The 15,836-nt window shown below is 37.7% G+C and overlaps 1 protein-coding gene across 4 annotated transcripts in view; it reads left to right on the plus strand.

Annotated features, from left to right (window-relative positions):
- The window catches only part of KLHL7 (kelch like family member 7), a 69,033-nt gene that overhangs the window by 34,633 nt on the left and 18,564 nt on the right, over nucleotides 1–15,836 (plus strand). For all 4 annotated transcript variants that reach the window (XM_011227594.3, XM_002921327.4, XM_019801874.2 and 1 more), the window contains 3 exons: nucleotides 3,734–3,909; nucleotides 6,636–6,810; nucleotides 10,707–10,849. In XM_011227594.3, coding sequence (XP_011225896.1) covers nucleotides 3,734–3,909; nucleotides 6,636–6,810; nucleotides 10,707–10,849 — 494 coding nt within the window. The remainder of the gene's footprint in view (nucleotides 1–3,733; nucleotides 3,910–6,635; nucleotides 6,811–10,706; nucleotides 10,850–15,836) is intronic.

Here is a 15,836-nt window from a genome sequence, read left to right on the forward strand (position 1 = left end):
GGGATCGAGCCCCACATCAGGCTCCTCCGCTATGAGCCTGCTTCTTCCTCTCCCACTCCCCCTGCTTGTGTTCCCTCTCTCGCTGGCTGTCTCTGTCTCTGTCGAATAAATAAATAAAATCTTAAAAAAAATAAAAATAAATCTTTACCAAAAAAAATAATAATAATTCTTTGCCACCATGGTGTAAGATGTTGGTAATGGAAGATGTTGTTCAAGTGTGGAACAGGAGTATGTGGGAACTCTGTAGTTTCTACTAAATTGTGCTGTAAACCTAAAACCACTGTGGAACTTGAAAGTTTGTTAATTAAAATAATAATACTTTGTGACCAAGTAGGTTTTACTTCAGAAATACCAGATGATTGAATGTTTAAGAATCCAACATAATTTACTATACTAACAAGCTGTAGAAAAGAAATACCTATAATCATAGCAACAGATGCTGAAGGCACTTTTGTGTTTAAAAAAAAAACTCTTAAACTAGAAATAGAATATCTAATTAACCTGTAAGTGTCTGAACCAATAGCAAATATTCTTTACATGGAAACATGCTACTGTGCAGCTTTGTGCTGGAGATTTCCATTTATACAATCAGTCAAGAAAAAATAAATAAGGTAACAGTAAAAGTTTCTTTATCAGGCATAATCAGAACAGTAGTTAGTTGGCTAATTTAAAATGTCACTGGGGGGCGCACCTGGTCAGCCTATTGGGTGGCTAATTCTTTTTTTTTTTTTTTTTTTTTTTTAATTTGACAGAGAGAACACGAGCAGGGGGAGCAAGAGAGGGGGAAGCAGGCTCCTCACTGATCAGGGAGCCCAACGCAGGACTCAATCCCAGGACGCCCGGGATCATGACCTGAGCTGAAGGCAGATGCTTAACCGACTGAGCCACCCAGGCGCCCTAGGTGGCTGACTCTTGATTTCAGCTCAAGTCATGACCTCGTGAGATAGAGCCCCAGGTAGGGCTCCACACTCAGCACAGAGTGTGTTTGGGAGTCTCTCTCCCTCTCCCTTTGCCCCTACCCCTGCTTGCACTCTATCTCTAAATAAAGAAAGAAAGAAAGAAAGAAATAAATAAATAAATAAATAAAATAACATATAAAATAACATATAAAATAACATATAGAATAACATATAAAATAAAATAAATAAAATAAATAAAATAAATAAATAAAATAAAAAATATAAAATAAATTAAATTAAAATAAAATAATAAAAAACCTTTTAGAAAATTAAAATGTCACTAGGGGTGCCTGGGTGGCTCAGTCAGTTAAGTGTCCAACTCTTAATCTTAGTTCAGATCTTGATCTCAGGGTTGTGAGTTCAAGCCCCATGTTGGGCTCTGCTGGGCATGGAGCCTACCTGCCTATGTACATACATAAAATGTCATTAAAACAGTGAGTGGTTAAATATTCTTTGTTGTGAAAGTGTTACTTTAATGTAATACATAAGTATATTAATCTTCCAATCTTTGTGAGGCCATACCTATTATTTCAATGCTTATCCATGTTTGTCTTACATAAATCATGCCAGTAATATACACTATTTTTTTTTAATTTTTAGTTTCCTTGAAATGAATTGGGGACTTAGTGAGCAGTCTGAGTATAGAATCACCCTAGAGGGGCACCTGGGTGGCTCAGTCAGTAAAGTGTCTGACTTCGGCTCAGGTTTTGATCTCAGGGTCCCAGGATCAAACACCGTGTTGGGTTCCCTGCTCAGCGAGAAGTCTGCTTGTCCTCACCTCCTCCTGTCCCCCAGTTCTCCCCCAACTTGTGCTCTCTCGCTTGCACTCTGTTTCTCAAATAAAATCTTTAAAAAAAAAAAAGAATCCTCCTAAAGTTTTGCAGTTTTTTCAGATCTTATCAGTTGTTTTGGTCATGCCTAATTTGAGTTTTCTAAAGTCTGTCTGAAACCTTAAGATTAGTTTTCATAGAAACAACTACTTTGTTTTTACATTCATATTTCAGTGATTTGCATGATATTTAATTGGGTTGCACAATGACAATAAATTCAGCTGCCAAAAACTAGTTAATAAACGAATACTGGTTCTTGGTGAAAATGTCATCTCCTGCTGGTAGCATAAGTATACAGATATAGCAGATGGCTTGCCATGAACATCTAGCATGCCATGGCATTAGTTAGTATTAGGAAATGGCCCTTAATCTCACAAGTTCATTAGCAGACATCAATTATGAGAACCTCTATGGTATAAATCTGAAAGCATCAAAACTCGGGTGCCTGGGTGGCTCAGTCAGTTGGCTCAGGTCATGATCCCAGGGTCCTGGGATTGAGCCCCATGTCGGGCTCCCTGCTCAGCGGGGAGCCTGCTTCTCCCTATCCCTCTGCCCTCCCCTTGCTCATATACTCTCTCTCTTGCTCTCCCTTGAATAAAGAAATCTTTAAAAAAAAAAAAAGCATCAAAACTCATTATCTGAAGACAACATAAGTTGAAACATGGAAAATCAAATAATGAACTGAAAAAAATTCAGTTTATGACTCCGAAGGGAGGCTTGGAACAGGATCACACACAGTAAATCAGTAGTTTTATTTAGAAGGGTTGGCAAACTTTTTCTGTAATGGACCAGATAGTAACTATTTTAGACTTTGGTATGCCGTGCACATGTCACATGTGGTCCTTTTCACTCCTCCTCGTTTTCCTTCTTCCTCTGCCCCGCTTTTTTTTTTTTTTTTAATGACCCTTTAATAATATGAAAAGTTTCTTTAGCTGCTGATCCTAAAGCTTGCTGTGGGCTGGGTTTGGCCCATGGACAGTACTTTTCAGATTCCTGATAGAGAATATTAGTAACCACTTAGGGGGACACTTCCCTCTCAAACAAAAAATAAAAAATAGCTTTGAAAAGGGTGAATGGGAAATGTATAAGGGTTTATATAAAGAAAGCTGTGTAGGGAGGTGGGTGAGGGATGGCTTAATTAAACATTAAGGAAGGCACTTGAAATAATGAGCACTGGGTGTTATATGCAACTGGTGAATCACTAAACTCTACCTCTGAAACTAATAATACAGTATATGTTAATTAAATTGAATTTAAATAAAAATTTTAAAAAAGAAAACTGTGTAGGGGTGCCTGGGTGGCTTAGTCAGTTAAGCGTCCAACTCTTGATTTTGGCTCAAGTCATGATCTCAGGGTTGTGGGATCAAGCCCCACATCAGACTCTGTGCTCAGTGGGGAGTCTGCTCAAGATTCTCTCCCTCTCCCTCTGCCTATCCCCCTGCTCACACTCTCTCTCTTTCTCTCTAAAAATAAATCTTAAAAAAAAAAAAAATCTGTGTAATTACACTGAAGATCATGAAAAATCTGAATAAATGGAGATACATGTCATGTTCCTAAGATGAGCTTTTCTGTATTGTGAAACAGTCAACTGTCCCTAAAGTAATCCGGAAATTCAGTGCAATTCTAATTAAAATTGTATCAGGGTTTTTTACAGTAGAATGTTATAAGCTTATTTTAAAATTTATTTGCAAGAGAAAATGTTTATTTAACGGTAGCCAAGAAAAATGTGAAAAAATATTGAAGGAACTTTTCCTGCAAAGTGTCAAAAGCAGCCATACTTAAGTCAGTGTAGTATTGGCATAAGAATAAACAAATCAGTAGAACAGAAAAGGATCCAAATTTATGAAATTCTTTCAGCCTCATATTTCTGCAGTCATACTTGGTCTTCAGTGTATGTTTGGGGTTTTTTTTAAGTGATTTTCTATTCATCTATTCTGTATTTAGGTATAAGCGTGCTAGCAGAGTGTCTGGATTGTCCTGAATTGAAAGCAACTGCGGATGACTTTATTCATCAGCATTTTACTGAAGTTTACAAAACTGATGAATTTCTGCAACTTGATGTCAAGCGAGTTACACATCTCCTCAACCAGGACACTCTGACTGTGAGAGCAGAGGATCAGGTGACTAAATTGTCTTCTCACGTTTTTTAGTAAAAATATCTTTATTGACTTCTTACATTTCATGTTTGGATACATGACAAGGAAAAGAATCCTATTAGGAGAGAATGTGTTCTTTTCATTAAACAGAGTATTCCAAAATGTGTTTCATAGGAAAAGTAAATCTTGGGTGCTTGTAAGGGCCTTCTATCTGAGAGATAGGCCATTCGGTAGAAATAAAGCTGTGGATACCATGGTAGGAAGAGCAATGCTTCCCCTCCAAAGATGTCCACATCCTAATCCCCAGAACTAATGAGTATGTTACCTTACATGGCAAGTGGGTCTTTGCAGAAGTGCTTAAGTTAAAGATCTTTGAGATGAGATTACCCAGGTGGGCCCTTTGTAATCCTGAGGGTCCTTAAATGTGGTGGAGGGAGGCAGAAAAGTCAGTGTCAGAGTGATGTGATGTGTGATATGGCCAGAGATTGCTGGCTTTGAAGATGGAGGAAGAGGCCACAAGCCAAGGAATGCAGGCAGATTCTAGATTCTGGAAAAGGCAAGGAAATGCCTTCTCTAGAGCCTTCAGGCAGCCCTGCTGACACATTGATTTTAACCCAGTGTGACCCATGTTGGACTCAACCTCCAGAACTATCAAATAAACTGTCAGTGTAAGCTGGGTGTAGGTGTTCGGGAGCTAGATGGACCAACAGTAACACTTTGATAGGCAGACATTCAGTTAATCCCTGTTTTCAGTCCCACACCCTTCTCTGTATTTGGAGCCAGTAAATTTGTGATAATTTTTTACATCAGCAATAGAAAACTAACAGAGGTACTGTAAGATCATATGCTTTGAGTTACTTTTGTTCTAAAGATAAAAGACTTGTACTGAGCCATTTTTTGTCTGGTCTTCTTAATGGCCCAGAGTCATGAGTTACATTTGTCTACAAGTTGACAAGTTGGACCTGGAGGACCTGACTATGCAAAAAAAACAAAAACAACAAAAAAACACCAGAACAAAACACCTCAGTTCTTTGACCAAAATTAACTGACTTAATGCATTATGGAAGGGAATTAAAAAGTAACTTTAGACTGAAGAAAACCTGGCAAATGCTACCTGCAGATCATCAAACCTGATGAGCACTACTTATATGTTAATATTGTCAGTGATAAGTCATGTTGATATCATGCACCCTTAAAATAATGTAAGGAGAATGGCATGGCACCTCTGTGGTCTTCCTCCTAAGAAACTGTAATCCTGGTCTAATCATGAGAAAAACATCAGACAAACCCAAACTGAAGGACATTTTACAAAATACCTGACCAGCACTCAAAACTGTCAAAGTGATCAGAAACAAGGGAAGTCTGAGAAACTGTGATAGGCTGAAGATCCTAAGGTGACATAATGAGTAAATGTGATGTGGTATCTTTTATAGGACTATGGGACAGAGAAAAAAATTAGATAAAAAACCAAGTTTTGGAAGTATGGATTTTAGTTAATTGATTCATTAATTGTGATAAGAGTATCATGCTAATGTAACATTTTAACTGGGTGCAGGGTATATGAGGACTCTGCACTATCTTTGCAACCTTTCTATAAATCTAAAACTTGTCCAAAATTAAAAATTTGTTTAAGAAAATAGGCCAATTCCCATAAAAAATTTAATTCATAATGGAGATCAGAACTTAGGCCATATTAACACCAACCCCAAATTAACCAATTTAAGTAGCTCAAACATGTATGTGGCAGATGTGTATGGTTTATGAAGTAATAGGTGTGTTTTCAGTGTGCCTAAACTCATGATTTGTGGGACACCTGGATGGCTCAGCAGGTAGAGCATGGGACTCTTGATCTCAGGGCTGTGAGCTCAAGCCCCACGTTGGGCATGGAGCCTCCTTTATTTTTTTTTTTTTAAAGATTTATTTATTTGAGAGAGAGAGAGCACAAGCAGGAGGGGAAGAAGCAGAGAATCTCAAACAGACTCTGTACTGAACACAGAGCCAACTCAGGGCGTGATCTAACAACCAAGAGTCAGATGCTTAACTGACTGTGCCACTCAGGGCCCCTGGGCATGGAGCCTACTTTAAAAAAAAAACAACAAAAACCTAGTTATTTAATATTCAAATTGTGTTGATAAACTTGGACTTGTTTGGTGAAGATAAATGAATGCTACAGTACTCTTTTGAAAACAATTCTTATATAAATATCCTTTAATGTATTTTTTAAATATAGAATTTTTCTATCATAAAGTTTCTGGAAAGAAGGTAAGTCTATCAGTTCAAAATTCAGGAATATCATATTGAAATAAAATCATAGCTGACCTTCATATCTCTTGGGATGGAAGCCCTTTTAGGAAATTAGCCTTTTTTCCTGGTACCGAGTGAACATATATTGAAACTATCATTGATCAGATTTCTTTCAGTAGAAATGTACATCATAGCTCCTTCTGTAAAGAAGTTATATTTTGTTTTAAAAAATCATAAATTCAGTATCCTCCCTGTGATTACATTATATAATAGTAATTGTAAAAAATACTTATCTACAAGAATCATTAGCGCAGTGGGTAAACTGTTGTGAAGTACAGGCAAGTGTTTGGGAATGAAAGAAAATATCTGAATAAAGTATTGGGAATAAGTGGTTGTGTCTTCATGAGATCCTCCCCCAACTTTCAGTATAAGAGTAAATATAGCTAATTGGAAATGTTGCTGCCTTCTAAGCACCTTACTTTGCTGTTCCCCCCCCCCCCGCCTAGGTTTATGATGCTGCTGTCAGATGGTTGAAATACGATGAACCTAATCGCCAGCCATTTATGGTTGATATCCTTGCTAAAGTCAGATTTCCTCTTATATCAAAGAATTTCTTAAGTAAAACGGTACAAGCGGAACCACTTATTCAAGACAATCCTGAATGCCTTAAGATGGTGATAAGTAAGTTGCCTTACTGTCCATTTATAACCTGATCCTGTAGCCAGTTTCTCTTGAGCTTAAACCCTTTAGAATGGATCAGACTCAGCACCAGGGAGAAACATTGAAGACTTAACTCTTTTAAACAATTAATGCAGTGGGGTTCTCAGCTGTCTACTTGGAGGAGACTTAGCCCCAGCCCTTATCGTATAGGGATATGTGTGATAGAAGGTAAAAATTACTTATACCTTGTCTCTGGTTGTGTATGACAGCTTTCATGCACTTCGTTTCTAGTGTTTACTTTTTTATTTTATTCAACCAAATAGTCTACCGTGATCGCTTTTTTTTTTTTTTTTTTGGCCTGGAACTAATAACTGCCATATTTTTTTCATTTATTTAGTTTTTCTTGACTTGCAGGCTACTTCCCCACCCCTCTGTAAAGTTCTCCTTAATAAAATTGTACAATTAGACAGTCTGTTACTTTTATTTCTTGGAAAATCCTTCATAGAGCCTTCCTTCTACGTATTCAAATATGGACTGTTTGTACTCTAACCCTGAGGCACATTTGTCTTGGACTTCCCTCCTCTACCATCCTGGGATGTCTTTTCACTCCTCTCCTAAGTTAGACCCACTCTCTTCCTAGACCCCAGATCTTCCCTTTGCATAATTCTCTCTGTTGAATGGAATGTTTCCCTACAAGGTTCCTGAGAAAGTGTATATGATAGTAAATATTTGGAGACTTGATGAATCTCATATCTTTATTTTACCATAAAATGTTGAAGGATTCTTAAAGTGGGTATAGAATTATGTTGAAAATCATTTTCAGTTAGAATTTTGAAGGCATTGCTCCGTTATTAACTAGCTTCCAGTGTTATTTTTGAAAAATCTGATGTCAGTCTGATCCTTTTCTTCTTTTATTCCTCTTTGTAAGCATTTAAAATCTTTTTTTTTGGTGCGGGTTGCTCCTGGGTGGCTCAGTCAGTTAAGCGTCTGACTCTTGGTTTTGGCTCAGGTTCTGGTCTCCTAGGTCCTGAGCTCAAGCCTGGCCTCAGGCTCTGCACTCAGCAGGGAGTCAGCTTGAAAATCCTTTCCCTCTGCCCCTCCCCCACTGCGGAAAAAATAAAAAAATAAAAGCTTTTTTCATATCCCTGATGTTTTGATGTTTTGAAAGTTCACAATAATGTAACTTGGTGTGCCTTTTTTTTTTTTTTGAAGTTATATTGGGCACTTTCTATCTTTGCAACAGATTTCTTACTTAAAATTTGCAAATGACAATACCTAATTCTCAGAGGAAGAACTCCCAAAGCAATAAGCCTAAGAAGCAAAGAGCTCCTCAGGGAAAGATGTCAGAATGTTTGTCCCCAACCCTGTCCTTGGAGAGAAAAAGCCTATCAGTGAAGCCCCAGCTTATGCTTCCTTCAGGGGTCAACACCATTGGCTACAGTCCACCACTTTTACCCAGTGGCCTGCTGCCTGGAAACAGTTGCCCTCCTGTCTCTCTCCTTCCTTGCTACCTGTCTTCTCTTTTTGGGAGCTACCGTATACTTGTGGCCTGTGTGGAGCCCTCCTAAGGGCAGTAGCTCTCAAACCCTGGTGTTTCTGACTCCGAAGTCTGGGGTAGTGCACAGTAATCTGGATTTTTAACATGTTTTCAGGTGCCACTGCTGCTGGTGATGGTCAGGGAACCACACTTTCAGAATCGCTGTCTTAGATCTGGAGTGGGAGGGTTGAAGGGGAGGTCAGCAAACTACATGCCACAGGCTGTAGCTAGCCCTGAGGTAAAAGTGGTCTTTGCGTTTATAAGGGATTATAAAAACAAACAAATTGAGAATATGTGACAGAAACCGTATGTGGCCTGCAAAGCCTAAAGTATTTACTATCTGGCCCTTTCCAGAAAAAGTTTGCTGACCCCTGACCTAGAGCATGCACCAGAGCCTTAGCTGCAAAGGTTGCCTGCTGTTCTGATACAAAGTGCTTTTACTCAGACTCCAAAATGAAGGAGATGCTAAATATTGATACTGATTTTCATTCACTCGCAAGCTTCTCCAACTGTCTCTCTTTTATAAAGGTACAGCATAGCCTCATGAACAAAGTATTTTGCGTGTGTTAAGAACTGTTGACATTATTTTATTTTTGGATCAATAATACTACACATCATATATGGTTCAAAAATATATAAAAGGGTATATAGTGAAAAGTAAATCTCTTCAGTACCCCTGCTCCCTACACCCTTCATCCCCTCATGCTGGAGGTTACTATTACTATCTTATATATCTTTCCATAGGTAGTCTGTATACACATTTACTTACATATACTTGTATAAATTATTTATATAACTATATGCATAAAATATAAATTTTTAAAACACAAATGGTATCATACTGTGTATTCTGCTACATACTGCTTTTTCACTCCACATTAGCTTTTGGAGATCATTCCATGGGTATATATTACCCTTTTTCATTTTTCTTAACAGCCACATATAATATTCCATTGTATGAATATACAGTAATTTTTAACCACTTCCCTGACTGAACTTTAGGTTGATAAACTCCTAGAAGAATTACTGAGTAAAGAATGTGTGCATTTGTAATTTAGAGTAGATCATAGTATATTGCCCTCCATATAGTTTGTAACTGTCCACATCCCCACCTGCAATGTGTAGGAAGCAGTATGTGTTTCCCCACACCTATATTATACCCTGTGTCTCAGGCAGTTTGATCATGGCCAATATGATAAGTGAAAAAGTATGATTTAATTTGTATTTCTCTAACTAGAGCACTTGAGCATCTTTTCATATGTTTAAAAGTTGTTTGTAGTTCTTTTTCGGTGAACTGTGTTCAGTTACTTAATGGAATTTTCTATTAATAACTGGTTTTAATCTTATTAATAGGGTATCTTTCCAATTGGTCTGTTATATGATTAATAAATATTTTCCTAGTTCGTCATTGTCTTTTTGTTTCGTTTTTTTCTTTCTGCCATGCAGCAATTTAACTTAAAATTTTATGTAGTTAAGTCTGAATTTTTTTTTCATGGCTTCTGTGTTTTTCACCTTAGCTTTCCCATTTGGGGCCTTCTTTTTTTTTTTTTTTTAAGGTTCATTTATTTATTTTAGAGGGAGAGAGAACACAAACTAGAGGGCCAGAGGGAGAAGAAGAAAGAATCTCCAGCAGACTTGTTCTGAGTGTGGAGTCTGACGCTAGCTGGCCTCAATCTCACAACCCTGAGCTCAGGATCTGAGCCAGAACCAAGAGTCAGTCACTTAACTCCTCCACACTCGCGCACGCTAGCTCTCTTGCTCTCTCTCTCTCTCTCTCAAATAAATCTTTAAAAAAAATCATCTGAGGCATCTACTTGTCAAAGTTTATGTGCATCTAAATTACCTTGGGATTTTGTTAAATATGTAGATTCTGATTCACTAAGCCTGGTAGATTCTGAGGTTCAGTAGTTCTAACAAACTCCCAGATGCTGAAGCTGCTGGCCTTTGAACCGCATTTTAAATGGCAATACTAGTACCTGGTCCGTACCAACAGAATTTTTTATTTGATGGGTCTTTGGTAGTTTCAGAGATTTCCTAGGTGATTCTAATATACGGCTAGCATTGAGAACTGCTAGGTTAGGAGATCTGAATTTTAACATTATTATTTTGGCAGCTGTTGCATGAAGAGGCAGATAATTCACTGGTATGTAGTAAGTGGGTGGGGTGTTCTTAGCATAAAGATTGCTGAGAATAATAAATTGGTTAGGGCTCAGATCCTTACACATTTTCTTGCCTTTTCCCCCCTCACTCTTTGCTTAAATGCTGTAGAGGGGTAATAGAAAAACAGTTACAGAAATAAAAGCACTAAATTTGGTTATTTCCTTTTTAAAGCATTAATGTGCCTGAAGTTCTTGAGAAGTTGCCATGTGTTTTTCTACAGGTGGAATGAGGTATCATCTGCTGTCTCCGGAGGATCGAGAGGAATTGGTAGAAGGCACAAGGCCCAGAAGAAAGAAACATGACTATCGCATAGCCCTATTTGGAGGCTCCCAGCCACAGTCTTGTAGATATTTTAACCCAAAGGTAACTAATTTTTGTTTTTGCTTTTGAAAGCCCTGAGCATATAAACACTCACCTGCCATTAGTAATAATATCTTATGCCTTTAGAGAAGTTACAGTTTATTTGTTCTTTCACATATCTTTTGAGTTACACAGTTCTCTTTGTTTAACAAATAAGGAAATTGAGGCTTGGTCAGATTTTAAATGTTTCCATAATTGCTGCATAGTAACCACTATCAGAGAAAATGGAAAACTAGTTCTCCTATCTTATCTCATTTTGTTAGCAACTCATTGCTTTCCTTATGTGTCATTTTCAATGAAAATATTCTGGAGCTGTATGTGGTTTTTTTGGGGTTTTTTAGTAATTACGTTTTAATGTTAAATAATACATAGTAATTCTAGAAAATTTGGAAAACCTAGAAAACAACAGAGAAAAAAGGTAAAGTTACCTTTAACTCTACCATCTAGAAATGATCACCAGTTTTAATGTGTTTTCCAGTATATGTTATGCCATTTGGGCCAGCGAAGCCTGAGTCATAGGTCTAGAAACACAATTTTTTTAAAGAGATTATTAGTTAAAACCTTGAGAGAGTCCACTCACATTTTTACCCCTTGTTTCTTAGACCTGCGTGTTTTGGCTATGGAAGAGATAATACCGTATTTTGCTGGTACTACATGTATTGCTGGGGCTGAGCAAATATCACAGTCATAAAAGAGAGCACCTGTAACTGGTATTGAATCTGAGCATATAATGGTCTGTTTCATCATTTTGTTGGCGCATTTTTGGTTGATGATAGGTACTGATGAGTCGAGCATCATCTTGACATCAGGATACTACTCATTTCTTTGGAGGTGTTCTGTGTAGTACTGTAGTAGTGATGAACAAAGCATTTGTAAAAACTCATATGATGATGTTGTCAAGAGTGCAAAACAAAGTGAAGGTCAATCCAAATCCAGAATCAGTATCAATTCCAATGAGGGCAGGACATTGTCCCTTTAACAACGCACGAGTCCCAGTGTAGTTAGCTTGGCATTAGGTAACTAACTGGTTCCCCAAGGTGTGGTAACAAATCAAGGGCTTAGGATTGGTCCATATGCCTGACAAAGTAGGTGCTGTCCAGTAGTGGGTAGCCGCATAGGCCTTAGGGAGAGGAAGTGCATTAGCTTCCATAGCTGCTGGCTTATGCAGCCTCTATCACTGTCGCTGTGGTCACTCATAAAACTACTGAGCAAGCTTCAGATTGGAGAGGGAAGACAGAGATGCAGTACTATCCACGTGTTTATTAAGAGATTTTGCTGAAGTTGTGGGCACTCTGGTAAGAATTCATATGGAATACAAATTTGTGTTCTTTCTAAAGGATCATCTACATTATCCTTCCTCAAATCTTTTTGTCAACAGTCTTACATTTTTACTTATTTCAGGTCTACATCCATCTAGGTAAACCATTAGCCACTGTCAAGAATTGATAAAAACTGACCTTAGCCTTTCCCTCCTGAAGGGTATAATGGAAAATAAAAGGACTACTTAAGATTCTGCCAAATCAGAAGGTTTCTTCTGAATTGTCTTTCAGTACCATTTCTGAAGGGACTATAATGTTTTAACAGTCTACTCTTGGCAAATACCATCATAAATAAACCAAGTTTAGGTCTCTCAAATTTATCAGCTGATTTATAGAGATCACCTCTATAAACACATAACCCTGGTTGAGGGAGAAGACCTCCTAGGAAAGGGTTGTGATTAGCTCTTTGGGTATTCTGTGCCTTTGAGTCCTCTGTAAGCCCAGGGTTATGCTTAAATACCAAATTATTGGTCAAAGGCATGCTATCTGTGATTTGGTAGATCAGGTAAAACTGTTCAAAATGTATTAATGGTATGGTTACTTTGTTTCCCTTGATGTCAGACATTTGCTGTCTTTCAAGACCTAGTGGCCAGCCAGGAGCTATTTCCTGAAAAAAAAATGATGCCTGCTTAAAGGAGATTGGCCTAGCTCCAGAATCCCAGGATCATCCTCTGTGGTCATATTGGAACATGGCCCAAGCTATAAGCAGTATCCTAGTCAGTATCCTGATGCCCCAGAACCACAAAGTAATCTGAGCAGCCAAGCCATTTTACAGTAGCCTGTCCCACTTAGAAAGCTGTCTCCTGCTCTAGCCTTTACTGGCAACTGGCAACTTTTTGTTTTACCCAGTAAAAGTATTTAAGTGGCACATTTAGTTATTGGGTATGCCATCTGTAATATGTAGGAGATACTTGGGGCAGCAGGGTATATCCTTTGTTTCCAAGGAGCTATACCAACATGCTGTAGATCAGAACTTGACAAACTTTTTTCTGTAAAAGACCAGAAAATAATTATTTTCAGATTTTTTTCATACTTGAACAAATAGACATGGCTGTGTTCCAATAAAACATTATTTACAAAAACAGGCAGTGGCCTAGAGTTGGTCTGTAGACCATAGTTTGCCAACCCCTGCTCTAGACCTGTGGACATCTAGGAACTTTGTGGTGACCACCACTGTATTTTAGGATAAACTTCTGTCCTATCAAGCACTTGTCTTACCATGTCCTGTTCTCCAGACCTGATCAGTATTATGGGCATCAATATACGAGACTGTATGTGACTACCTATGTTAAAGTGAGATGGGTCAAGGCTCCTGCAGCTTAGATTATAGCATACAGAGAGTCAAGAGATCCTTGAGGTCAGAGCATGAAGTTATTTTGTTTTCCCTGCCAGCTGAAAAGAAATTGCATCTAACTGTCTGAGTAGGCAGTAACAGAAATATGCGTTAGCCAAAGTGTTAGCTATATGCCAAGTTTTAGTAGTTGTTTCAATCTGGTCCAGGAAGAAGACCACACCTGGCACTGCCACAACAATTAGAGGCACCAGTCTTGGCAGTTCCTACAAAGCAGCAGTTCCTCCTCTATTTTGGTAGAGAAGGTGGTCTTACCAAAGAAGGCTTCTCCTACTTACTGTAATACTTAACACCGTGACTCATAGAGCGGATATGCAGCCAGATAGCAAAAAGACCTCTGCAAGTATGGAGGATCAGAATTGGATTGGTTAAACACCATCATATTTGGACTGTTCCTGTTGGGCTGCTCTCTGCTCATCCATCTGTGTCTGGCCCATTCCTCCATCTCCAGAATATAAGCTGATTTTCTTACAAAGACATCTGGCTTCCTTTCTCAGTAAAGACTGGGTGTCTGTCAGGTACCACAAGGCTTCATGGCCTATCCAGTACTATACAATAAGCACAATGGCATTGTGCTTAAGAGATTGATACACCTACCCATCTATTTCACACGAGGTAAGGTTAAGACTCTTGACATACCAGTGCCTATTTAATTTCAGTATTGTTTGACTTTTCAGGATCCTTTTGAATCAAGAGCAGGAAATTTATAAATATTGTGGGTTTTTTTTCAAGCAAAAATTGAAATCATAGGAGTTTATAATTTATAAACTATAGCTTTCAGGTGTTGATAATAATCCCCTCTTGTTTTCCACTGGGGCGCCTGGGTGGCACGGTGGTTAAGCGTCTGCCTTCGGCTCAGGGTGTGATCCCAGCGTTATGGGATCGAGCCCCACATCAGGCTCCTCTGCTATGAGCCTGCTTCTTCCTTTCCCACTCCCCCTGCTTGTGTTCCCTCTCTCGCTGGCTGTCTCTATCTCTGTCGAATAAATAAATAAAATCTTTAAAAAAAAAAATAATCCCCTCTTGTTTTCCAAAGCCTAAACTACAGTATTGGTTTTTACAGTTTAAAAGCAAAAAACCTAGCTACACTTACAGGCATAGCATAACATACAGACTTGTCAAATCACTATGTTGTACATCTGAAACTAATGTAACATTGTGTGTCAACTATACTTCAGCTTTTTAAAAAGACGAACTAAATTTTGGTAGAAAATATTTTACATTACAATAAAGGAGGTGGCTATTTTGACGTACAGAGGGACAGGAGAATCCTGATTGCATTTAGGAGACAGTAAGCATTGTTTCTAGTATATGGCAAACATGGAATGACTCTTAGCACTTTATTTTTGGTCTGTAGTTCTAACACTTTCCTTGGTTTTTTTTTTCTTTATTGGACAGTTAAAGAGAAACACGTATTCTGCACAAGCCTGGAAATGAGACTGTAACTTCAGAATTGCTATTTGCTCTGATATTATCACTGGCCCATACATACTTACTGCTCTTTTGTATAGTCAACCACAAATTTTTAGATTTTCAATGGAAAAATTCAAATAATTGAGGAAATAACTACCAAAAAAATATCCTCATTCCATCAATTATCTCTTATGCCCTGAAGCTAACACCATTAGAATCCCACTTCACTGTTTGTTAAATGTGTCTATTAGAAGTACCAGGCCCTCCCTTCTTTTTGCTATAAAACTTTATCTTGAGGAACTTTCACCCATTACTGTTTTTTGTATATAGTATTTTAATATAAATTGATTAGTCATTATTCTAATAAAATAATTGGAAAGGCTGATTTCATTATAAGTTACTATTATTAATCTTGAATCTACCTAAGTGAACATTATTTTATTATTCAATTCAAGTAGATTGCTTAATGAAAAGTTCTATACAGGAATTATTTTAAAATTCTTGAACTTAATCTTCTCAGAAATTGGAATTCAGAATTCAGAAATTTAGATTGGACCTTCATAAAGTGGGACCCATTTGTGTGTGTTCTATACTGGCCAAAAATCTATCATTTTCAGAATCGATCTCCTTCAAAGGGGGCAATTTAAGCAGTATTACTTAATTGAATTATCCAGAATTAAGACAGTATCCCTGTAAACTATTATGTTTAGATTTTCCTTGGTTATCACTGGTGAGAAGAGGCAAATGTTTGTATTAATTGCTGACTGAAAAATGATTAAAAAAAATCTTAATTATCTTTCCTGAGTAGTAAGAGAAAAAGAAGTCTTGGGTTGCTGTATCAAATTGAAATTACATCATTCTTGTTATGGTCCTTTTATAAAACTTTTTGAGCCTCCCTTACCCCATC

The sequence above is a fragment of the Ailuropoda melanoleuca genome, chromosome 1 (genome assembly GCF_002007445.2).
Source record: "Ailuropoda melanoleuca isolate Jingjing chromosome 1, ASM200744v2, whole genome shotgun sequence".
Taxonomy (NCBI): Eukaryota; Metazoa; Chordata; class Mammalia; order Carnivora; family Ursidae; genus Ailuropoda; species Ailuropoda melanoleuca.